This window comes from Mya arenaria, chromosome 7 (assembly GCF_026914265.1).
Source record: "Mya arenaria isolate MELC-2E11 chromosome 7, ASM2691426v1".
Classification (NCBI taxonomy): Eukaryota; Metazoa; Mollusca; class Bivalvia; order Myida; family Myidae; genus Mya; species Mya arenaria.
This window is the reverse complement of record NC_069128.1, coordinates 28,034,695-28,060,920: the sequence shown is the minus strand read 5'-3', so window position 1 is coordinate 28,060,920 and position 26,226 is coordinate 28,034,695. Positions and strand designations below refer to the sequence as shown.

At 35.0% G+C, this 26,226-nt stretch overlaps 2 protein-coding genes across 4 annotated transcripts in view; one reads left to right on the top strand and one right to left on the bottom strand.

Annotated features, from left to right (window-relative positions):
- LOC128240348 (islet cell autoantigen 1-like) overlaps window positions 1-26,226 on the top strand; it is a 42,036-nt gene that overhangs the window by 5,374 nt on the left and 10,436 nt on the right. The window contains exons 5-12 of one of the 3 annotated variants that reach the window (XM_052956961.1): window positions 1,310-1,433; window positions 2,525-2,723; window positions 3,087-3,311; window positions 3,586-3,674; window positions 4,784-4,849; window positions 6,531-6,625; window positions 8,603-8,743; window positions 22,162-22,425. In XM_052956961.1, the coding sequence (XP_052812921.1) occupies window positions 1,310-1,433; window positions 2,525-2,723; window positions 3,087-3,311; window positions 3,586-3,674; window positions 4,784-4,849; window positions 6,531-6,625; window positions 8,603-8,743; window positions 22,162-22,425 (1,203 nt within the window). Of the gene's footprint in view, window positions 1-1,309; window positions 1,434-2,524; window positions 2,724-3,086; window positions 3,312-3,585; window positions 3,675-4,783; window positions 4,850-6,530; window positions 6,626-8,602; window positions 8,744-22,161; window positions 22,435-26,226 lie in introns of all 3 variants that reach the window. The other 2 variants (XM_052956960.1, XM_052956962.1) reach the window with 2 other exon arrangements.
- Window positions 10,843-16,205, bottom strand: LOC128240347 (E3 ubiquitin-protein ligase TRIM71-like). The gene is made up of 2 exons (XM_052956959.1): window positions 16,066-16,205; window positions 10,843-14,351 (listed from the first exon to the last, which is right to left on the bottom strand). The coding sequence occupies exons 1-2, from the start codon at window positions 16,066-16,068 to the stop codon at window positions 12,183-12,185; spliced, it is 2,172 nt and encodes a 723-aa protein (XP_052812919.1). The 5' UTR covers window positions 16,069-16,205; the 3' UTR covers window positions 10,843-12,182.

Genomic DNA, 26,226 nt, shown 5'->3' with positions numbered 1-26,226 from the left:
CCTAATTTGAAAGCTTAGAAGTTCAAAATATCAAAACCTGATGTCAATATTACTTTTATGGTCACAATTTCAATAAGTCTTGAAGTAAAATGAATTATAATAATATGAATCTGAATTTGGCAAGTTATACTTGATTTTTAAATAATTGTATTCGGGAGACTTAAACTTCCAAATTTCAGTAAAAAACTTCCAAAATTGATTGACAGGAAGTTCATACTTCCAGTTTCAAATTCTTAATGGAAGCCCTGGTATCCAAGGGTCCAACTATTGGACCCATTCCCAAAGTCTTTTTACCTGTACTAGTTCACTCACTATCCTGATAAATTATGTGATGTAAAGTTTTGGGGAATAAATGTAATCATGAATCGTTGATTTTCATCACATTCAGAGATCAGTATGAAATCTGTCATGATTTATTGCAGTAGATATTTACACCCCAAGGACTGATATTTCAGCTGTTTCAAGTCTTTTGAAGGGAAAAGAAACTTATATTTAATAATTTCCTTATTTGTAGGAGACTGAAAAGCTTGTTCTTATCATCAAATTTCCTCATTTGGGCATATTTCACGATGCAAATTTTCCCAAAATGTCTAGGGTGTTTCTCCCAAAATGGGATATCACAAAAAAACTCAAGTCAATTCTCAATCTCTGTCTCAACTCATGGTAACACATAGAAGCATAGTATTATTAAAAAATCTTGATCGATTTCACTATTTAACATAAATATTTTTCATTGAATATGCTGAAAAAATATTTCGTTAATATTTCAATGAAAACTTATTCTAGGGCAAAAAATATACTTAAGTAATTGTTAAAAGTTGAACCCAAATACATTTTATGGTGTAGAATATTGTGTCAACATATTCAATGAGAGAATACGTTTTTAAAAGGTGTCCAAACATTTAAAAACTTTAATAACTTAATGTTAGATGGTAAAATGAGTTGAGTCTGAGATTGAGATTTGACTTAAGTATTTTTGTGATATTGCAGCCTAATAAATTAATAAGTTTGGTTAACCGAAACCTTTACTGATTGGTCAATATTTATCCAGTAACTACCATTAACCAATTAAACAAATAATAAGTAATCAAAACATGCAGAATAACACTGATTTAACATAATGGACAACGTATCAATTGTTTATGTAATTGCTTGCTGCGTTTTGAGTAAGAACCATACCTGTTTAACAGATTGAAAAACAATAATGTACATTGAAACGCATTAAAGTTTTATTTGTTAGATAACCAAAAACTAGAGTATAAGTTGATCTAGCTCAGAGAATGAATATTCAATGAATTTATCTTTTCAGCCCTATCGATGGAGGAGAATGCCACAGGCCGATTTTTGAAGGCAAACAGTGGGCAGGACAAGACCAGGGCGGGAAAGATGATGGCAGCTGTCGGCAAGTCACAGAGTTTCTCAGCTCAGCAGAGGTAAATATTGTGTTTGGTAATGCATTAGTTTTCTATTGGCTAACAGTGGTAAGTATGAAACAGAGGCTTAAAACTAATGGCTACTGTTGGAAAATTGTTGAGTCTCTCTGCTAAATAGAGGAATTCCTTAATAGTTGAACTTTCTGAAACTAATGGCTACTGTTGGCAAATTGTTGAGTCTCTCTGCTAAATAGAGGAATTCCTTAATAGTTGAACTTTCTGAAACTGATGGCTACTGTTGGCAAATTGTTGGGTCACTCTGCTAAAAAGAGGAATTCCTTAATAGTTGAACTTTCTGAAACTAATGGCTACTGTTGGCAAATTGTTGAGTCTCTCTGCTAAATAGAGGAATTCCTTAATAGATGAACTTAGATGAAATAAATGGAGGTAATCCTTTATCATGTCAACTGTCAACCTCAAATAAATGGCATTATAAATTTGGTAAGAATTTTCTTATAGTCAGTGATGTAAACTGAACAAAAATCCTGGTCCAGAAAATAGGGAAAACTCAGTTTGAGTGTAAGGGGTTTCAGACCTAAAGCAGGGTAAAGGGACTTATATTTTGAAATTGTTTCCAAAGCCAGTGCTCTTGCTAGGCATAAATAATGTGGCGCAACACCCTGTTGCCCTTTATGGCGCCCTGCTGCCTTTTCAACCCCCCTCCTGTGCCCATTTCATTGACAGAGCCGCCTTTGATGAAAATAAATTAAAACAGCAGGCACACCATTACACGTTCCAGTAATCATAATTTAACCTAAGGTGATTCTTAAGTCGGGAGAAAGCAATTATATATCCATTTCAAGGTACTCTGATAACTCCTTACTATTTTGAATGCATATATCCTGCAAAATATTATTTTAAAGCTTTTCGGAAATTGAAAGCGCTCATTCCATATTTAAGGATTCATTCTGAACTTTAATCAAACCTGAATAATGTCTTGTTACATAGCTTTTGGCTGTTTAGTTGAGGTGTCATCATTTATAAGTAATAAAACAGAAAAACAATGTTGACAAGTATTCCATTTCAAATTCCTTAAATCCATCACAGATGAATTGCAAGAAATTTTTATTTATATTTATCTTATCCCACAGGTTGGCTCTGAGAGTCCCACTTGTCCGTTTGTACCAAGAAGTGGAAACATTCCGATACCGGGCCATCTCGGACACCTTAATGACCATAAATCGTATGGAGGGGGCGCGGACAGAGTATAGAGGGGCCCTGCTGTGGATGAAGGATGTGTCTGAACAGCTCGACCCTGACACCTATAAACAGCTGGAGAAGTTCAGAAAGGTTAGGCTTTTTAGTCAGTGATTGTAAATCCCCAAGTAATGCAAGGTCAACGTGCAAATTTGTTACAAATCATGCTGAATTTGTTCGATAATATATAATCACAGGATTCTTAATTCCATAACTGATATAAGGCTTTTAGATTTTCAAGGGGAAAATCCAGTTATTGTCGCAGCCATTGGGTAATTGTTGTCTTATAATTATGGAATTAAAATTTGGGCACCATTGAATTTGAAAATCCTTATAGATCAATTAACATTGTATTGGGTTTGTAAACATTCATAATTGTAATTCACATACATGTATGTGCAAGAAATATTATCACTAAGGCTTAAATAACAACACAAACATTTCCTTGACCTACAGGTTCAAGCACAAGTGAAAAAAACAAAGGCACGTTTTGACAAACTGAAACTAGACGTGATGCAGAAGATAGACCTTCTAGCCGCAAGTCGATGTAACATGTTCTCGCACGTTCTCGCGAACTACCAGTCATCCTTGCTTCATTTCTGGGAGAAAACGTCGCGCACAATGACAGCTGTGGCAGAGAGCTTCAAAGGATACCAGTACTATGAGTTCAACATTATAAAGGTGAATGGTAGTCATACAATGTTCTGCCCCACGAGGTGGGGTGGGGGGCCTGGGGGGGCAAACCTAGGGTGTTACTTCCCAAAGGCTGCAGTTTAATGGGTTACTCTAACAAACAATTGTTATTCCGAGTGCACCAAATTTTGGTTTCATTTGTGTTGGCCAAAGTTTGACATGTAGTTTTTTTTTCTAATGTGTATGTAAGGAATTTTAAGATTTAAGATAAGTATATCAAATTTAATAAATAGAACCAACTGTATGGGTCCCTGTATTTCAGGAGTTACAAGAGCCATCCAAACATCTGTCAGAAAACACAAGAGAACCGGCAGAGAGGGATACCATTCCGGATGATTTTGACCCTGAAAAGTAGGTCATCGAGGGGAGTGTTGGGTAGGGGAGGGAGGTTTATAGGAGTACCAGAGGGGAAGGAATGTGGGGGACTTGTTTATTTTTTTATTTTTTTTATGCATTATGTTTAAATAACAAAATAAGCTTATAATTTGTGTACAGTTAAAAACAGTATGCCTTATAAATGTTTTTTTTAAATAGCTACATGGCCACAAAGTAGCAGTTAAAAAAACGCCAAAATATCACTTATATATTTTTATTTTTACACAAATCATATTTTATTTTGTTTTGATCATTGCAGTCAAATGAGTTCAACACAATTAAATCTCTTAAATTTAATTTATTTGCTTTTAACTAGAAAAGTAGTTCACCTTGGTTTGAGTGGGGATGGGGGTTGGCAGAGAGATATATGTACCATACAGGCACTTTTTGACCCTGAAAAGTAGCCCATCTTAGTTGGGGTTTGGGGATGGGGGTTGGCAAAGTGAGGGGAGTAAAGGGAGAGAGATGTATGTTTCAGTAAAGTACTTTTCCTTGGGATGGATGCTAGGAGTAGGGGGGGGGGGGGGGGTAGATGGTCAGGGTTTGCAGTGTTATCAATAAGAAATGGCTGCTGGCCAAAACAAACAGTTCATATGGCAATTTGGCAGGTTTCAATTTTGAAAAATTAATGAATTTAAGTTGTTGCTGGTCGTTTACTTTATTATTTGAATAGGTTCAACTAAAACTTATTGACATCCCTCGGTAAGCCAGTTGAAAGAGATATTATAAAAGCATTTTAACCTGAAAATTGAAAGAGATATTACCCGGTATATAAGATTTATTCCCTGAAAAGTAGATCTTCTTGGAATAATGAAGGCGGGGATGAGGCTGATAAGGGGGTGACACAGAGGCAGATTCTGTATAGCTCAAATAGTAATTTTGTTTTGCATTTTATTGTAATACAGTTACAGTTATTATTTGCTGGTTGTGGTTTTCATAGGTGTTATAGTCAAATCAGTTTTATTGTAATCCCAGTCAACAATATCTTAAAAAATAAAAATCCCATTTCTGTTCGGTGTATTGCATGCTATGTTTTGTTGTAAATTAATACTCATTTTTTGCATGTTGTTTTTATTTTATGGTAGATATTTGGAAGAAGAAGATTCAAGGAAAAAGGAGAACTGTGATAAATGTAGGGATATAAATGACAGGTATAACATGGCAAAGTTTAGGTCCAACATCCTAAGCTTAAGATTGCAGTTACCAATATTTCATTGCTTAGCTTGAATAGGCTTAACAATATAAGCTTATGATTGCAGTTACCCAGTATAACATCAATTAGCTTAGGTATAACATCATAAGCTTATGCTTGAAGGTACTAGGTAGCATAGGTTTAACAGCTTATGTTTGAAATTACAAAATATAACATACATAAAGCTTATGTTTAACATTATAAACTTATGTTTGAAGTTACCCAATATAACATCCATTAGATTTAGTTAAACATTAATGATTATGTTTGAAGATATGTGGAAGCTTAGGTTTACATCATAAGCTTATGTTGAAGTTACACTGTCGCTAGTATGTTTAACATTATAAGCTTTTGTTTGGATTTATGAGTTAGCTTAGGTTAAACTTTATAAGCTCATGTTTGAAGTTAACCGGTGGCTTAGGTTAAACTTCATAAGGTTACAGTTGAAGTTACCTGGTAGCTTATGTTTGACATAATAAGCTTATGTTTGATGTTACCTGGTAGCTTAGGTTAAACATCATAAGCTTACATTTGAAGTTACCTGGTAGCTTAGGTTAAACATCATAAGCTTATGTTTGATGTTACACAATATAACAACCATAAAGCTTATGTTTAACATCATGATTATATTTGAAGATATGTGGTAGCTTAGGTTTAACATTAAAAGCTTATTTTTAAAGATACTAGGTAGGTTACATTTGACACCAAAAGCTTGAAGATGGCCAGAAGTTTAGGTTTAACATCATAAGCTTATGGTTCAAGTTATCTGGTACCTTAGATTCTGATTTCTTTTGCCGTCTATAATTGGTTTGTTTACCATCTACAGGCCACTTTGATGAAACTTGGTCAGAATAGCAAGCTTCATGACAAGTTTGATGCTGGGCCACTTTGTGTCAAAATGAAGGTCACAAGGTCACATCATAAATAACATATTGATTTCAGTTGAGCATTTTAGGACTGCCATGGTTGTCTTATTTTCAAATTAATACTCTGGTGTATTTTTCAAAGACGTCAATGTATTGTGCAATCTGTGGTGTCATTGACGCCAGGGGTTTTCAAAAACATTGACCTTGGTCAAAATTAAAAAAAGATTCAAAAAATTAAAATGTACATGTAGCAAGTCTCGGTATCAAGGCCCATAACTCGAATAATTGCTAAACTATGCCCCTTCTGACTGAACAGAAACATGAGATGGCTGATGACATCTGCTAGCTCTTTCCTTTTTTGTATGATATAATTTTTTATGCCTTACTTTGTATGCTTGCTGTGTTTGCATGTTTTTTTATGTTCTGTATGTTATTTTACAATATAAATACAATTTTTTCTGTAATGTTTACATGTAGACAATTGTATCAGCAAATAGAGTGTCTATTTTACTGTTAGTGATGAAGCATCACAAAAAATAATTATGATGCTGTGGTTGACAATGGAACTGAACTATTATTTTCAATTATTCAATTAAAAAAAATAATAACTTGTGTTTATTTTAAAATTTGATTTATTTACTGAGTAAAATTAGTTTACATTTGCTTTTTAGTCCGGTTGCATAAAAGATAATAACATAATGATATATAACCATCATCTAATTATAGAATTTAATAGTATTTAACCAGATTATTATTATCACTGCTTTCTACTAGATTGGTAACCCTAGAAGAGGATCCAGAAGAAGAAGCAAGAGAGGAAACCAGTCTACAAAATCTCATGGCTGAAACCCATGCTATGAACCAGGCTGGTAAGTCACTCAGAGAGTTACCATCCTTTTCTGTTAGACTGGTTACCCTTAAGTTTGAAAAACACATGGAACAGACTGGTAAGTCTATCAGGGAGTTTCCTATCCATTTTAGACTGGTTACCTTTGAGGTAGAAACATTTTAATCAAGCTGGTCATTCACTGAGGGAGTTTCCTTCCCCTTCTTTTAGACTGGTTACCCTTGAGGTAGAAACACTTAAACCAAGCTGGTAAGTCACTAAGAGTTACCTACCTTTTCTGTTATGCCCTTGAGGTAGAAACACTTAAACCAAGCTGGTAAGTCACTCAGAGTTACCTACCTTTTCTGTTATGCCCTTGAGGTAGAAACACTTAAACCAAGCTGGTAAGTCACTCAGAGTTACCTACCTTTTCTGTTATGCCCTTGAGGTAGAAACACTTAAACCAAGCTGGTAAGTCACTCAGAGTTACCTACCTTTTCTGTTATGCCCTTGAGGTAGAAACACTTAAACCAAGCTGGTAAATCACTCAGAGTTACCTACCTTTTCTGTTATGCCCTTGAGGTAGAAACACTTAAACCAAGCTGGTAAGTCACTAAGAGTTACCTACCTTTTCTGTTATGCCCTTGAGGTAGAAACACTTAAACCAAGCTGGTAAGTCACTCAGAGTTACCTACCTTTTCTGTTATGCCCTTGAGGTAGAAACACTTAAACCAAGCTGGTAAGTCACTCAGAGTTACCTACCTTTTCTGTTATGCCCTTGAGGTAGAAACACTTAAACCAAGCTGGTAAGTCACTCAGAGTTACCTTCCTTTTCTGTTATACTGGTTGCCCTTGAGGCAGAAACACATGAACCAGGCTTTTAAGTCACACAGAGGGTTTCCTACTCTTGCCGTTTGACTGGTTACCTTTGTGGCAAAAACACATGAACCAGACTTGTAAGTCACACAGAGAGTTACCTACTCCTTCTGTTAGACTGATTACCCTTGAGGAAGAAACGCATGAACCAGGCTGGTTTGACACTGAATTAATTCTGGCTTAAATTGTTCTAGAGTTATGCCCCATGACTTAAAGTTTCTGAAAAAAAAATGAGTGCTGACATCCACTTGTGATGTTCTTGTTGTTAGCCAGGTTTTTAGCCAGGATTTAAAAAGAACACCGTCCTTCAGAAAAATGACAGGGTGCTAAGGGTAAAAAGGGCACATTGAATAGGGCTATTAAGAACTTGAACATTATGAATTGGCAGAAAATGGTTGGAATTGTGTTTAAATGAATTTTACATCTCAACTGCCAGATATATGTAAAGTGTGTATGCATTTATAATTTTACTATAAGTTTTAAACAATGCAAAAGGAATATTTGACAGTCTTGAGCATTTAATTTTCTAAAGGCAGAAGGCTGTCAATGCTGAGAAAAGGGAGAGGCTGCTGCACCCTTCCAAAGACCCTTCAGCAAAACTCCTATTTTTGCCTTTTGGTGTAATTGTTTCACGATTAAATTTTGACATTACTTACCGGTATTTCGCTAATTCTCTGATACATATTCATAACTGTCAAAACTGCACATAAAGTGTATTCATCGAGTAAGGTGTTAAATACATGTGTGACTGTCCTACTTACTCAGTTAATAAATTTTAATGATATGATTTGTTAACCTTTAGGTACAAATTGATGTATTGTTCATCATTGATGTTATAATTAATGTATTATATTCATGTTTCTTTATGTTTTCGTATAACATTTTAATACATACCCTTTTGAAATAACATAAATTTATGCTTGCGTTTTCATTCTAAGCATTTATGTGTGTGTGCGTGTGTATGTTCTTTCAGAAGGCCACATTGTAAATAAGTAGTGTGTTATGTTTGTTTATAATATGATGCCTATGTCTTAATGTGTTACCTTCTTTGAATAAAGTTATTATTATTATTATTATTATTATTATTATTATTATTATTATTATTATTATTATTATCAAATATAATATTGCTGATTGGTTTCAGGATTGCCAAAAGAGCTTCAGAGTGGAGATAACCAGTCCATGCAGAACTTCCTGGAGTTTGGCACAGAGGCTACGGAATCAATGGAGAGTTTAAAACTACTGCCAGTACCTAAGAAGCAACATAAGCAGAATTTAAATCATGGTAAGTTACTGCCAAATTGTTAAAGAACAGGAAATTTAGGCTTGCGGCTTGACAAAATTCATGAGCCCAATGGAAAATCACCGTAAATGACTGGTTATAAGACGATAGGGGGTATTAGACGCAGGGAAAAAAATATGTGCTAAATCGGGGGAAAAAAACTTTTAATGTATGTTTTGGGTTAAAAGACGCATAGAAAAAATGTCAAATTGTCTGGCATTTTCGGCCACCATGTTTGTTGACAGTGACAATTTTTTTTTTTTTTCGTGAAAATGGCGATGGTTATCTTTAAAACCATACAATGATAACACAAAGCAAAATAGGTTTCATTTTTATTCGTTTCATGTGATATAAAACATAACAGATTATTTAAAATAAATACATTCAACCAGCACATAAACAAATTGCACAAAGAAACACACAAATTGTCATTCACAAATCCTTAAATCGCTTTCCTCAAAGCCCTCAAATTCCTCGTCATCGTCGTCACTCTCGAAGAAACGCTCCATTTCATCCTCCGTCATGTCTTTGGTCGTCTTGTCCGTGTAGTAACCGCATCCATCATCATCTTCTTCTTCGTCTGCCTCATCTGTCTGTTTGTGCGCTGGGTTTTTGACAAACTCCTCCCATATGGTGTCATCTTCGGTCCCGTCCATAGCGTTTGATATGGAGCACTTCTTGAACGCATAAACAATGATCTTCGGATCTAGCTCTTTCCATGCGTCTACGATCCAAGCGCAGATTTGATCAAGTTCTGGCTTCCTTCTTCGCCCAGTCTTTGTGTAGGAGTGTGTTTCACCGGCCATTCAATTATTCCATTTATTTCTCAGTGCCACTTTCATCGGTTTGTTAATGGAGACGTCTAGAGGCTGTAGAATGGATGTCATCCCTCCGGGAATGACAGCTGGAGTTGTCCTTGATAACAGCTAGCTTTTCTCGTGCTGTGTACGATGTACGCACTTTCCCCATGATGGCACTAAAAAGTACCTAGTGTGACAATTTGTTGTTGGATGGCACTAAAAAGTACCTTTTATGACAATTTGTAAGATTCTTTCTGACAGTATGTCGTAAACAAAATACGTCAAGAATGATAAGTTAAGTTTTGCAATGACCTTAATTTGTACGAGTTTGTTCTCAAAATGTCAACACCTACAGAAAAGAATAAAGAACGTGACAAAGTGCGAAAAAAACAAGACCATTATCGCAACAGTTTGTAGTATTGGTATGTTAACAGGTTAAAGGCAGTCGAGTTTTTCACACCTTATCGTACAACTGACAAAAAATATTTTGACAGTGCCCAACTTTGCTTTCTTATATGCAAGTTTAATTATTGTTCAATTCAATTTATTATTCAAAATTAAATTGAATAACTTTAATCGAAAAACATTTAATCCAAAAATATTTTTGTTAAAATTATAAACGTCTTACGATATACCGTATACCGATCTGTAACTTGCCGTTTTAACCCGTATATAATCGATCAATATGACGCGAGTAACTTCCCTTTCTACATAAATGTAAACAAACTCTCAGCTTAAAAATCGACCTCAGAAAAAAACTTTGAAAAATTGTTACGGGGTATTATACGCAGGCATTTTTTTGCATCGAAATCTGAGGAAAAAAAGGGCGTCTAATACCCAGTCATTTACGGCAAATCCTGATTCAGCCACTGAATTTAAATAAGGGCTAAGAAAACTTTTGGCTTTTGTTTGCAGTTTTAGTTTAAACATTATATATTATCAATGATTGTGAAGAAAGTTATGATGGCTTTTACTAAGTCACTCTTGTTGGCACGATGTTGTGTGAGAGTGTGGTTTTGTGTTGTGGGGGAAATTGGAGTACTGGAGAAAACCCACTTGTCCGGCTTGGTGACCACCAACCAAACTCACATGTGCCCAGGCTGCCTTGGTAAGAAGCGAGTGTGCTAACCACTGCACTATGCAGACAACCTAATCTCTTTTATTGCTGTTCATTTCTTTTGTTACATGAAATGCGAATGTTTAGCTGTTTTTGTTTTTTTTTTCATTTTCAGTGATAACTATTATTTGTATGAAAAAGAAAGACTAGAGAACTAAGCTTTTATTTTGCACACAGTCAACTGTGTTAAGTCTTAAACATGCATAAGGATTTTTTTTTAAACTAAAATCAAGGAACAACAACCAGATGTCAATTGTCAATTGTATAATAGTTGTATAGTAGTTGTACAGAGGTTATATCTTTTAGTTAGGTTGCACCTTTTAATGACATAAGTGATGGAAAAAACTATTGGATAAGTATTGACAAATCAATAAACATCATTGCTAACTTTTACAAAAGTTGAGAAAGCATCAATTGTTTACGCAACGCTGCATCTAATATATATATGATAACATGTTAAAGGTACTCGCTCATGTTTTTTTAAACAAAAAAACTAGTTTTCCTGGTTATATGCATCTGAAAACACTTATTTAATCATTATTTTACTCTATGATATTGAAATTGCAGAAAAAAATAGTTATAAAAAAGAATTTTTGTTTTTGTTGGGTGCGAATCCATGTCAGTAAAGTCATGAAAAAACTACAAAAATGATGCCTTTACCACAAGGCCACCAGGACTTTAACAAAAGTGGTGGATATTTTTACCTCTTAACAATACATAAATATGATCACATGATAATGTCAATCAACAATCACACAAAAACAAATCTGCAATTAAGTGACAAATTGCGTGTTAGGGTTAGCTAATGAAAATTGTGGTCCTCAATGACGATACTTGAGCAAATATCAAGATTTGCTAAAGTGCTCCAGCTTTTGGTTTGTTAGTTTTAACACTACTAATGATTTGCCACACTTTATTTTGTCATACAAAAAATGTGCATTTAACAAAAACATGAGCAAGTACCTGTAACAGTCTTAAAGCTCAGTAAGGAATGCAAAAGAAAAATATTGCTATGCTAAATAAAAAAAAAATGTTTCTAGAACCCTTTTCTCACAGGTAATTATAGACAATAACCTTCGCAAGAACTTCGATGATCACAAATTTACCTTCATCAGTCACAGCTAACCCAATAGGGTGCCAGCAATTGCAAATAATTTTAATAATTCCTGTTAAATATTGCCAAAGTTTTTGTCATAAAACCCCTATAATCAGAGGTATTTATAGACCTTAATTTTCCTGAAAGCTTCAGTGACCACTAATTCCCCCTTATCAGTCATAGCTAACCCCGTTGGATGCCTGCATTTGTCCCTAATTTTAATAGTTCCTGTTAAATATTGCCAAAGTTTTTGTCGTAAAACCCCTATAATCAGAGGTATTTATAGACCTTAATTTTCCCGAGAGCTTCAGTGGACACTTATTCCCCCTTATCAGTCATAGCTATCCCCACCGGATGCCGGCATTTGTCCATAATTTTATTAGTTCCTGTTAAATATTGCTAAAATATGTGTCCTAACACCCACACTATTCATAGATATTTATAGACCTTAACTTTCCCCAGAGCTTCAGTGACCACTAGTTCCCCCTTATCAGAGATAGCTAACCCCATCGGATGCCAGCAATTGTCTGCCTTTGTGATAAGGAACTGAGAAAACATCCCATCAGGGAGGAGCACATGTATCCGGTGATTCTGATTATCAGCTATGAAGATGTAGCCATATTCATCACAGCAAACTCCATACGGCTGCAGAATTTCGTTTTTTCCTATACCATACTGGCCATATGTTGTAAGGTATTCTCCAGTAGGGCCAAAAAATTTCAGATGTGGCGATGCTGTGTCAGTGACTATGATGTTGTCCTGAGGTGTGACAGTCACATAGAATGGGTCTACCAGGACCTTGTTCTTCTTTCCATCATTTCCACCAATTGTCCTTATAAGGTTGCCAGTCTTGGGATCATGGACGGTGATGTGTCTCAGTTGGCAATCCAGAATGATAATTTGCCCTTTGGAGTTGACAGTTATTCCCCTTGGATACTCAATTCCTTCTGTTATAGTCAGAACATGATCCCCCTTCATTGTGAAGATCTTCACATTTTCAGCTTCATGGTCAGTTATAGCAATTTCTCCAGATTTGAGGGCAACAACATCGAAAGGTGTTGCAAGCTTGTTTTCTCCCTGTCCTGCTATCTCTTGCTTCAGTTTACCACCTCGATCAAACACCTTGACAGCCTTATTGTCTCTGTCAACAATAACAATCTCACCATTCTTGGTAACAGTAATACCAGTAGGCCATACTTCTTTATTGTCATACATTCCTTTGGCATCAAGCTCATGGACAAGTTCAGGGCAGTTTTTGACATTTGGTAGCATTGTGGAAATCTGCAGGGCACTTTGTGAAGCTAGACCACTATCAGAGTGTGTGAAATCATCACGGCTGATTTGGAGGCGACCAAATATTGTCTGCAGGTTCCTTTCGGAAGAGTTTCCAAGTTGGAAATTAGCTTTCAGTCTTGTCTTTAAGCCATCCATATGCATGTGTGTAAGCTCAGTCAGTCTCTTGTTGATGGGACGATGTAAGGATAGCATTTCATCAGGTTTGCCATGTTCCAGAAGAAATCTTAGAAAATCTTCATTGTTTTCAAGTGATTGGGCTGCAGTTTTTAGGTTTGAGCTTCTAACTTGTATTTCACATCTTTCTTTGTCAGTTTCTTCATTTAAAGTTACCAGATATTGAGCCTTCTGTTCATCAATGAATTTGTGGAGTTTTTCAGTGTGTGACTTGATATCACCAATTGTCTTTTCTCGATTTCTCACAATGGAGGCATCGTAGTTGCTCAGGAACTGAAGATAGTTGTGGATGGTAGGAATCTGGTTCTGTATTCCTTTCAGGAGATTCTTCATCTGAACCTCATACCTGAGTTTTGCTTTCTCTGTATCACACCATTTATGGTTGTCATGGCTGCTCACCTTGCATTCTTTGCAGATGAGAACTTCACACCTCTCACAAAACATGCTCATTGGTTCTTCTTTGTGGGTGGGGCAGGTTTGTATCTGATATTGACGGATGTCTATGTCATAGAGACCCTTTCTTGCCTGCTCGTATGGAACGACCTTGTGAAGCCTTGTGACCTTGGTCCTATGATGAGCCCCTGTGCAGCTCTGACACATGTTGTCATGGCAATCCAGACATAAGTGGGTGGCAGGAACTACTTTACCGTCATAGCGACAATAGTCACATTGACGAGATTTCTCATGCTTGTATTCATACATCAAACACAGATCCTTCATAAAGGTATTTTCAGGAAACTCAGCATGTTTTATGTTACCAATACTGATCTCCGCTTTACATATTGGACAAATTATTGTTTTATTCCTTGTTCTATTCACTTTTGCTCCATTTGTTTCTGAACTTGTCCTTGATTCAACTAATTTTCCATCTTCACTATCTCCTTCACTTTTTGAATCACAGTCTATATTATTTTTAGACTGGAATCCAGAATTTTCAGACTGGTTTTCAATTTCTACCACTTTGTCTATACATTCCTTGCAGAATGTATGGAGACATGGAAGCAGTCTAGGGTCAGTGTACACTTTTTTACACAGGTAACAGCGTAGGAAACCACTTTCAAGGAGTTCACCAAGTGTTGGGGTTTCAGTTTCTCTACTGGCTTCTCCCGACATCTTGTCTGCCTTGTTCTGGAAGCAGAATGAATATGTTAGTTAACGTTTTACTTACTCAAATTAAGTTTCTTACAATTGTGAAGGGCTACTTTCATTGGAGTCACTTGAATGGCATGGTCGATGCCGAAAGCATCAGGGGACGTATTCATAAAGCTTCTAGTGAATTTTTTCATCTAAATGAAAAAACTATAATTTCTAACAACAAATATTTAAATACCCTCTACTTATTATCAATTTTTCATATTCCTTTATTTTTTGGATTTTTTCCTTGCTTAATTTGATATTTTTGGTGTAAAACATTTTTTGTTTCATTAAATTTAAACATGCACTCTTACTCCCAAATAAGATCTACCACAATTAATAATATTGTTTAAATATTCCAAAAGGGATGAATAAATGTCGTAAATGAGTTTAATTCTGAAGAATTTATCATAAAACATGTTTTTTCTACCCTATGAGACTATAGGAGACCACAATCATTGAAAAATTTTGCGCTTTCTGCTATTAAATACACGGTTACAATCTTGTTATCAGTAATTAATATTTTCAATAAATGCATTATTTAGTAAGCAGTTAAAGGTTTGTTAGTCAAAATTGGTGTCTGTTATACATGTGTATGCATTGATTTTGAATAAGAGTGTGTCACTTTAACTTTTTAAGTTGAAAATTTGCATTTATAAGCTTTATTAAGATTGCATTTTTTTTTAATCATTTAAGTCGGATGATTTAAAACATAAAAATGCATTAAAATTTAAAAAAATAATTTTGGAATCAACCTACCAGTACATTGTGCACCTTCAATCATTTACAATCGAACACTAAGACTTTCATGATTCTGATTTATAAGTAAAACGCTGTAGAATCCATAACTTGAACAAACATTTACCTTTACGCTGTGACAAGACAGAGAGGACTTGTTTTAATTTCACACTTACTCGACAGAAGTGATAATCAATACGCAATAATTAATCATTGATAAAATGAAATCAACCCCAGGGTCTCATAACATCCCTGCCTTCGCTTGGCAACCCTGGAATATCGGCATGCAATGTACTTGACGATTTGACAATTGATTTAGAATGATGAGCGGCAATTTAAGATAATTTTGTAAGTGAATAAAGGAACCCATTGATCTCCTGTGAAATGTTGAAAATTTAATACCTATCAGTTTAAATGGTTTAGTTGTATTGATATTGTAAACTTACATTTCACTGAAGTTACAAGAATAGTTTAAAATCAAAATCTAACTTGATTTAGGATTCATTCATAATTACTGATATTGAACTTATATAGTGCCATATATATTTAATATTCAGTTTAATCAAGTTTATATATCTGACATAAAAAACTATTCAGTTTATGAGTAATAGAAACTGTTCTGTTCTGTTAATAAAATGTACTATTAAATAAAACTTTTCCAACAAGGACTTCTATGTTTAATTTATGATAAAACTTGTATTTTAACTATTATTATTACTTATTTTTTTGTTAACAGTCACAAAGTTTGCTATGAATAATATTTATAAAAGGAATTATTCCATTGTACCCTCCCTGTTAAAAGTGTTATGATTTCATCTTAAAGGAATTAAATTTTTACAGTACTACCTTAATAATTTTACGTCATGATTAACCAGCTTCAAAATCTATACAAATATTAAAATTCAATCTTATTAATATGCAATTTTCTTTCAAAAATAGTTGAAAAAAAATATAAGACAAAATTACTAACCATCTCACATTTCGTTAGAAACCATTAAATCTCGTTTATGTAATACACACAAATTGTTTAACAACTTATTAAATATTTGCACTGCCTCCAAAAGTTTGCTTAGTGTATATTTTTTTTTACATTCAGCCATCTAATGCCTTATCGACTTGATTTTAATTACTGTGAACATGAAAACTCTTATCCAGCAAGATTGGATCAATTTTACTTATGAGATTTCTCTCCATGTCAGGGGCGTTCAAAAAGTTGAATTAGAATGCCACAAGTCCAAATACTCTGTTTAATAATTATAGGTTATTTATTGATCTGTACAATAATATGGAGTTATATTTTGACAGCTGGGAAAACCATATTTGATAAGCCATTATAGGTGAGTTCAATATGTTGTTCTTTTCCAGCTGTGTACATGTCCAAAAAAATTGTACAGGACAATGTTAATTATAACTTATTTATTCTTTACTTTCATTACTCCAAACTTTTTTGATGTTTTTTTTTGTTTACAAACAACAATTGATCATAGTGAGTACAAAGGTTTATGTCACTCTTACTTTAGAGCGTCTGTCGATCCAGATTTTCATTCCTAATCTTTACAAGCGTGTCAGTCTTAATTGAAGGATTACCATGGGACTTTAAAATTGTACAAAACAGAAAAAAATATGGGATGTTTGTACATGTGCGTCCCGATATGAAAATATATTGTACGGAATTAGGTGAAGTTACTGATTTGTATCATGTTGTCAAAGACAACCTTCAAGAACTAACATGTGTATGTAAGTAAATTGCATAGAAATTTATCTGCATTATAGTTAAAGCACTAATTGTTTCCGCTCGAATATTGGAGTTATATTTATTGACAAAAACAAACGAAAAACTTGCCGAAAAGGTTCACCTTAAAGTCTTTATCAAATTTCAAAAGTGTGGGATTAATTTATTGAACAGCCCTTGAGTAATTTCAACTAGTAGTCGTATAACCACCTAATCCATTGTATACATAATGATGTTTGTCATGCCGTTTTCAACACAAAACTCCCATTTGAATTTGAACTAGACGAATTATAAGCTTTTTATGTTTACATTAGTATTTAAAAAGTTTCAATTGGAAAAAAAAAGTTTCAAAAGTGAAAGAATGAAATTAAATTTAAGACATGTATCAGTTTGAAGGTATTATCTTTAATACAAATATTGCCTGTAGATCTTTTGTGGATCTGTATCGATATTGAATATATTTGAGATTTTTTTTTATATTGATGAATAAAGGTATATAAAATTTAGGCAAAATGTAATTAAACGATCAGGAATTGTACTAGAGAATATTGTACAGAATGATATCCACAAACGCATTTAATTTTTTTCAGGGATTATAAAACCCCGTTTTAAATGTCAGTTTAATCAAACTGCCATTTAGAATTAAAAAGGAATATTGATTAAGATTTCATTCCAGTTTTTATCCTCAGTGTAAAATATGATTCATAAGATTCAATCTCAAATCTCTTTATACAATTTCATAGTTTGTATTATTGTACTAGGGTACAATGTTTTCTCTGATTACCCTTTTAAATATTAACTCATGTTTTTAAAATATGAATATCGTTCTAAAGTCCTTTTCACAGATACATTATTGTCATTAACCACAGTTTACACTGTCATGATGTACCCATCTTCGGCAAGCACAGGACTGAATTCCGCTATACTTCATTAATACTAGGGGACAATTGACTCAACAAAATCTTCTTTTAATGAATATGCATTTGGAAGGGCAGAAAATTAACTCTTACAGTTCTGAAAAGGCAGACCAAGTTTGATCCCAGCTTTTGCCAGATTTTTTTTTCTATGAAAAAGCATCTGGTACCATGCAGAACCAATAAAACTGCCTCATTGATTATTCATGAAAAGGACATTTTTGTAGCATAATAACCCATGGTTACACAACGATGCATAGCACTGTAGTGTGTAGGTGTACATGACATCGAATGTACCAGGATAAATCAACTTCCGATTAAAAACATTTAAATGGTGATTCGAACTATCAGGAAATGGATAGTCTTTGTATCAATTTTGGTACAAAATCTGGCTAAAAACAGTGCAAGTAAAAAGGCCTTTTACCGTATTTCCTCGACTATAAGACGGCGAAATTTGCTGCCGATTTAACCTGAAAGTAAGTGGCCCGTCTTATAGGGGAGGCTTTAAGAAATTGAGAAAGAATGGAGTCAGAATCAGGAATATTCAACATACTGTGTTCGACTCGATTCGATTCTGTCAAAATATATCCAATAAACACATTTAATACTGTTGACCAATCAAAATGCTTTCATGTGCAAATGAGTAAAAAGAAAATCTGTGGGATATCTTAATTTTTAGCTCGACTATTCGAAGAATATGGAGAGCTATACTACTCACCCAAGCGTTGGCGTCGGCATCACACCTTGGTTAAGGTTTTGCATAGTGATGGGCCGATTAGCGGCTATAATCGATTAACGGCTAGAAAAGCACAACCGATTCCGATAATCGAGTGTGTTTTCTCCGAGTCGATAGCGGGTACGAATACTCACGGGTACGAACGAAGATTTCCGAATTGGAAATAACTCTGAAAGCGCGCAAAATGGCCGCTCTAGCAGACGGCAATAGAGAGTCGAAATATTTAATCACCCAGGATCCAAAACTAAGTCTAATGTAAGGAAGGTCTTTGGATTTCAAAAGATTGCCCTTAATTTGCCACCGAAGAAGGACAATTTGAATATGAACATCGCCATTTGTCGTCTTTGTAAAAAGACTTACAAAAACACCGGTTAGTTGAATCTTTAGAAATTTCCCGTCCAGTATTTTAATGTCAGGCTTCAGCATTATATTTTGGAACTCAAGAGCTGTGTTTGTGTAATCATCATTAATGTTTTGCTAATATATTGTCCCCACTTTAATAGAAAGAACGCGTGCCTGTCCGAAAGTTTAAAGTATCTGAAATATCAGACATGATTAATGCTTAAGGTTACACACCACCATTGTTATTCCCTATATTCCTATAACTAAACCCGTCCCTGCATTTTTAATGAAAAACACTTTCGATTAGTCCTTCATACATAAATACACCCAAAGCTAGCTCAATCTGATAGTCTGTGTCAGGTTTTCCAGTTTTACTGCCTGTCACCCAAGTGCCTGTGCGTCTGTATTTTCTAAGGCGTTTTGGCCCAAAATGCCATTCTTTGAGGTTTTTCAACTGAACCTTGACTCAAATGGCATTCTAAGCATCAAATTGGACAGTTCTACACATCTTTGCACACATTTCAAGTTCTCGCAGTCAAATTTTTACCAAATTTGGACATTTTCAGTGCTCGTAAGATTGCAGATGACTCATTTTAAAAAAAAAAATAGGTGAAAGTTGTGAAAACCAGGAAATAGCATATTTTGATCAACCGGACAAGATAAATGCATTTAATTGTGAAAATTTGCCAGAAATAGTGAAATGCAATACATTTCTTACCAAAAATAACACTTTTTAAACAAAGCAGTTTGGTCCCTTTTAGGTTACACACCACCATTGTTATTCCCTATATAATTCAATGTAAAATTATAATTTTCAGACAACATTTAAAGGCATTTCGAGCGAATGCAGGCTATGATAACCACATATATTCTTAAAGTACAAGCTTGAAATTACCTTTTAAGCCAATAAAAAAGGGGGGTCAAGTTATTCCTAAGAAAAATCACTCCACTTGAAAAACAAACTCTAAAAACTGCACCGTCCGCCATTACAGATTTTCCAAAATGACCTTTCAACTATAGGGCAGCGGTTTATGCTTTAATCTCTACTCTAAATGATAAATCAAGCAAGAATAGATACTTAAGGTATAAAAGTTTCAGGAATAATGATAGTTTTGATTTACAGTGTATTGAGCATGTGAAAACATGTCTATCAATCATAAGAACATTTTTTTTTTATTGAGAATTTTCCACACAACAGAAGTACATATGACGTAATGGTGACGTCATTCCTATAACTGTTTAAACCGAAGTTTGCTGGCAAATGGTCAACCAATGAAGCGTTAGTATTTCGTTGCAGTTATCCAATGAAAATTAATTTAACATCATACAGTTAGGCACAACTGTCAATATGGCGGCGCCCATAGCGTCAAAAAATAAGTTTGAAAGAATTAGCAAAACTTTGATAGATTTTCGTATTTTATACAGTGTAGTCGATTGAATCTATCTGTCGACAAGGGACAAAAATGCTAGCAACAAGCAGTAGGAACATGGTGCAACTTATCACTAACGTAACCATTACAATAATATTACCAAAAAATGACTATTTTCTTCCAGACAATCACAGTTTTATCATCCAGAGAAACTAAATATTTGTACTTCCTTGCTGTATGCTAGATATGTACATTGTTACAGAGGTATATACCACTATAATACCAGTCAGTTCTCACAAATGCCAGCTATGTATACACCAGATTGTAATTTAAGTTCTTTACTTTTTCAAAAGATCATTAGAATTTAAGTAAAACAGTCACTTTTAAGACATCAATATCTGAATAGAAAATTATGAAAATAAATAACATTTAACCAATTATTTTTCCGATATATCGCATCGGTTTGCTAACCGATTCCAACCGATAATCGGTTGCAGTTCTCCAACCGATATCCCATCACTAGTTTTCCATGCAAGCACACATAGGTTAATATCTCAGCAACTACTTGAGGTATTGCATTGAGACTTTATACAATGGTACTCAACCATCCAACCTACTTAATTAACCAAGTAAGAAAACTCTAGTTTGCATTTAATGCCAAAAATAGGCCTTTATTATTCAACTTAGAAATTCTGGTTAAGCAACTACTTGAGGTATTGCATTGAGACTTGATACAATGGTATTCAACCATCCAACCTACTTAATTAACCAAGTTATAAAACTCTAGTTTGCATTTAATGCAAAAAATAGGCCTTTATTATTTGACTTAGAAATTCTGGTTAAGGTTTTGCGTGCAAGCACACATAGGTTAATATCTCAGCAACTACTTGAGGTATTGAATTGATACTTGATACAATGGTATTCAACCATCCAACCTACTTAATTAACCAAGTTAGAAAACTCTAGTTTGCATTTAATGCAAATAATTGCCCTTTATTATTCAACTTAGAAATTCTGGTTAAGGTTTTGCGTGCAAGCACACATAGGTTAATATCTCAGCAACTACTTGAGGTATTGAATTGAGACTTGATACAATGGTACTCAACCATCCAACCTACTTAATTAACCAAGTTAGTTAACTCTAGTTTGCATTAAATTCAAATAATGGCCCCGTTTTTTTGACATTGAAATTCTGGTTAAGATTTTGCATGTAACCACTTTTAATGCAATACCTCAGCGAATCCATTATGTATTGCATTGAAACTTTACACACAGGCTCCCAACCATTTAACTTTCTTCTTTAATCAAGTAAGATAACTCTTTCTTTCATATTATATCATTTTTGCGCCTTTATTATGAGACTTAGAAATTCTGTTTAAGGTCTTACATGTTAGCACACATAGGATAATATCTCAGCAACTTTTGATGTATTGGGTTGAGACTTTATACAATGGTATTCAACCACCCAACGTAATTGAATAACCAAGTTAGATAACTGTATTTTGCAAATAAATAGCCCTTTATTATTAGACTTAAAAATTCTGGTTAAAATTTTCCATGTAAACACATTTATGTTAATATCTCAGCACATCATGTATTGTATTGAAATCTAATCTTACAGTGATCCATGCATGTTTCGCCAAAACTTTTCAATCCTAACATTGAAAAGCAGCGGAATAGTCGAGCGCGCTGTCTCTGTGACAGCTCTTGTTTTTATACAATTGGGTGCAGTTATTTTCCATGTAAATATCAGAGAAAAATACAGTCCAACCTCGTTGGCTCGAACTCCCACTGGGACCAGGGAAAATACATTTGAGCCTCAGGAAATTCAAAACAAGCAGGAATGCTTACCGTCAGTATAAAGAAATCCAGTTTGAGCCAACAGGGCTATTGAGTCAAGCAAGTTCGAGCCAACAGGGTTCGAATGTACTAGAGATTTCCTAACATCTTATCTGATCTGTTTCCCTTTCAGTTCCCAAAGACCTTCTGTCAGATGATTTAACCCAGGATGACAATGATAAAGATGACATGGCCATGTTGAACGAGATTCTTAACGCTCCATCGGGCACGGGCGAGGACGACTTCTCCCGGGAATGGCAGGCAGTGTTCGGTCACACAGCACTGGGTACCGGAATGGCGCTCACTCCGGGGGAATCAGACAGGGGCAGTAACTCAGCTGGTTTCATGCCTTCGGATTTGCTAGATATGAATGGGCAGATGGGAGGAAATTCTAGTGGTACGACAGGTTGGTATTGTAATTTGTAAGCTACAACATGATGATGTTTTCGGGAAAAAATATATGAATTAAACTGCTTATCACTTGGATTGTTGATAAAAAGACTTAAATGTTTGATAATTGGAAACAAAACTTAATAGTTAAATTCCATGGAATTGAATGTTTTTACCTGTGTTGCATGCCCATTAAAGTCAATCCAATTACAAAATCAAAATCAATTAGATAAAAGTAACAGAACTTTATTCTTCACTTTTTAGCTCACCTGTCACGTAGTGACAAGGTGAGCTTTTGTGATCACTCTTCGTCCGTCGTCCGTCCGTCCGTCCGTCCGTCCGTCCGTTCACAATTGCTTGTGAACACAATAGAGGTCACAATTTTGACCTAATCTTTATGAAACTTGGTCAGACTGATCATCTCTATAAAATCTAGGTCAAGTTCGATATTGGGTCATCTGGGGTCAAAAACTAGGTCACTAGGTCAATTAGTAGAAAAACCTTGTGAACACAATAGAGGTCACAATTTTAGCCTAATCTCAATGCAACTTGGTCAGAATGGTCATCTCTATAAAATCTAGGTCAAGTTCGATATTGGGTCATCCGCGGTCAATAATTAGGTCACTAGGTCAATTTGTAGAAAAACCTTGTGAACACAATAGAGGTCACAATTTTAGCCTAATCTCAATGCAACTTGGTCAGAATGATCATCTCTATAAAATGTAGGTCAAGTTCGATATTGGGTCATCCGCGGTCAACAACTAGGTCACTAGGTCAATTAGTACAAAAACCTTGTGAACACAATAGAGGTCACAATTTTAGCTTAATCTCAATGCAACTTGGTCAGAATAATCATCTCTATAAAATCTAGGTCAAGTTCGATATTGGGTCATCCGCAGTCAATAACTAGGTCACTAGGTCAATTATTAGAAAAACCTTGTGAACACAACAGAGGTCACAATTTTGACCTAATCTTTATGAAACTTGGTCAGACTGATCATCTCTATGAAATCTAGGTCAAGTTCGATATTGGGTCATCTGGGGTCAAAAACTAGGTCAGTAGGTCAATTAGTAGAAATACCTTGTGAACACATTAGAGGTCACAATTTTAGCCTAATCTCAATGCAACTTGGTCAGAATGGTCATCTCTATAAAATCTAGGTCAAGTTCGATATTGGGTCATCCGCGGTCAATAACTAGGTCACTAGGTCAATTAGTAGAAAAACCTTGTGAACACAATAGAGGTCACAATTTTAGCCTAATCTCAATGCAAATTGGTCAGAATGATCATCGCTGTAAAATGTAGGTCAAGTTTGATATTGGGTCATTCACGGTCAATAACTAGGTCACTAGGTCAATTAGTACAAAAACCTTGTGAACACAATAGAGGTCACAATTTTAGCCTAATCTCAATGCAACTTGGTCAGAATGATCATCTCTATAAAATCTAGGTCAAGTTCGATATTGGGTCATCCGCGGTCAATAACTAGGTCACTAGGTCAATTAGTACAAAAACCTTGTGAACACAATAGAGGACACAATTTTAGGCTAATCTTAATGCAACTTGGTCAGAATGATCATCTCTATAAAATCTGGGTCAAGTTCGATATTGGGTCATACGCAGTCAATAACTAGGTCACTAGGTCAATTATTAGAAAAACCTTGTGAACACAATAGAGGTCACAATTTTAGCCTTATCTTAATGAAACTTGGTCAGAATGATCATCTTAACATAAGCTAGGTCAAGTTCCATATTGGGTCAACCCAGGTCAAAAACTAGGTCACTAGGTCAATTAGTAGAAAAACCTTGTGAACACAATAGAGGTCACAATTTTAGCCTAATCTCAATGCAACTTGGTCAGGATGATCATCTTTATAAAATGTAGGTCAAGTTCGATATTGGGTCATCCGCGGTCAACAACTAGGTCACTAGGTCAATTAGTACAAAAACCTTGTGAACACAATAGAGGTCACAATTTTAGCCTAATCTCAATGCAAGTTGGTCAGACTGATCATCTCTATAAAATCTAGGTCAAGTTCGATATTGGGTCATCCGCAGTCAATAACTAGGTCACTAGGTCAATTATTAGAAAAACCTTGTGAACACAACAGAGGTCACAATTTTGACCTAATCTTTATGAAACTTGGTCAGACTGATCATCTCTATGAAATCTAGGTCAAGTTCGATATTGGGTCATCTGGGGTCAAAAACTAGGTCAGTAGGTCAATTAGTAGAAATACCTTGTGAACACATTAGAGGTCACAATTTTAGCCTAATCTCAATGCAACTTGGTCAGAATGGTCATCTCTATAAAATCTAGGTCAAGTTCGATATTGGGTCATCCGCGGTCAATAACTAGGTCACTAGGTCAATTAGTAGAAAAACCTTGTGAACACAATAGAGGTCACAATTTTAGCCTAATCTCAATGCAAATTGGTCAGAATGATCATCGCTGTAAAATGTAGGTCAAGTTTGATATTGGGTCATTCACGGTCAATAACTAGGTCACTAGGTCAATTAGTACAAAAACCTTGTGAACACAATAGAGGTCACAATTTTAGCCTAATCTCAATGCAACTTGGTCAGAATGATCATCTCTATAAAATCTAGGTCAAGTTCGATATTGGGTCATCCGCGGTCAATAACTAGGTCACTAGGTCAATTAGTACAAAAACCTTGTGAACACAATAGAGGTCACAATTTTAGGCTAATCTTAATGCAACTTGGTCAGAATGATCATCTCTATAAAATCTGGGTCAAGTTCGATATTGGGTCATACGCAGTCAATAACTAGGTCACTAGGTCAATTATTAGAAAAACCTTGTGAACAAAATAGAGGTCACAATTTTAGCCTTATCTTAATGAAACTTGGTCAGAATGATCATCTTAACATAAGCTAGGTCATGTTCCATATTGGGTCAACCCAGGTCAAAAACTAGGTCACTAGGTCAATTAGTAGAAAAACCTTGTGAACACAATAGAGGTCACAATTTTAGCCTAATCTCAATGCAACTAGGTCAGAATGATCATCTTTATAAAATGTAGGTCAAGTTCGATATTGGGTCATCCGCGGTCAACAACTAGGTCACTAGGTCAATTAGTACAAAAACCTTGTGAACACAATAGAGGTCACAATTTTAGCCTTATCTCAATGCAAGTTGGTCAGAATAATCATCTCTATAAAATCTAGGTCAAGTTCGATATTGGGTCATCCGCAGTCAATAACTAGGTCACTAGGTCAATTATTAGAAAAACCTTGTGAACACAACAGAGGTCACAATTTTGACCTAATCTTTATGAAACTTGGTCAGACTGATCATCTCTATGAAATCTAGGTCAAGTTCGATATTGGGTCATCTGGGGTCAAAAACTAGGTCAGTAGGTCAATTAGTAGAAATACCTTGTGAACACAGTAGAGGTCACAATTTTAGCCTAATCTCAATGCAACTTGGTCAGAATGGTCATCTCTATAAAATCTAGGTCAAGTTCGATATTGGGTCATCCGCGGTCAATAACTAGGTCACTAGGTCAATTAGTAGAAAAACCTTGTGAACACAATAGAGGTCACAATTTTAGCCTAATCTCAATGCAAATTGGTCAGAATGATCATCGCTGTAAAATGTAGGTCAAGTTTGATATTGGGTCATTCACGGTCAATAACTAGGTCACTAGGTCAATTAGTACAAAAACCTTGTGAACACAATAGAGGTCACAATTTTAGCCTAATCTCAATGCAACTTGGTCAGAATGATCATCTCTATAAAATCTAGGCCAAGTTCGATATTGGGTCATCCGCGGTCAATAACT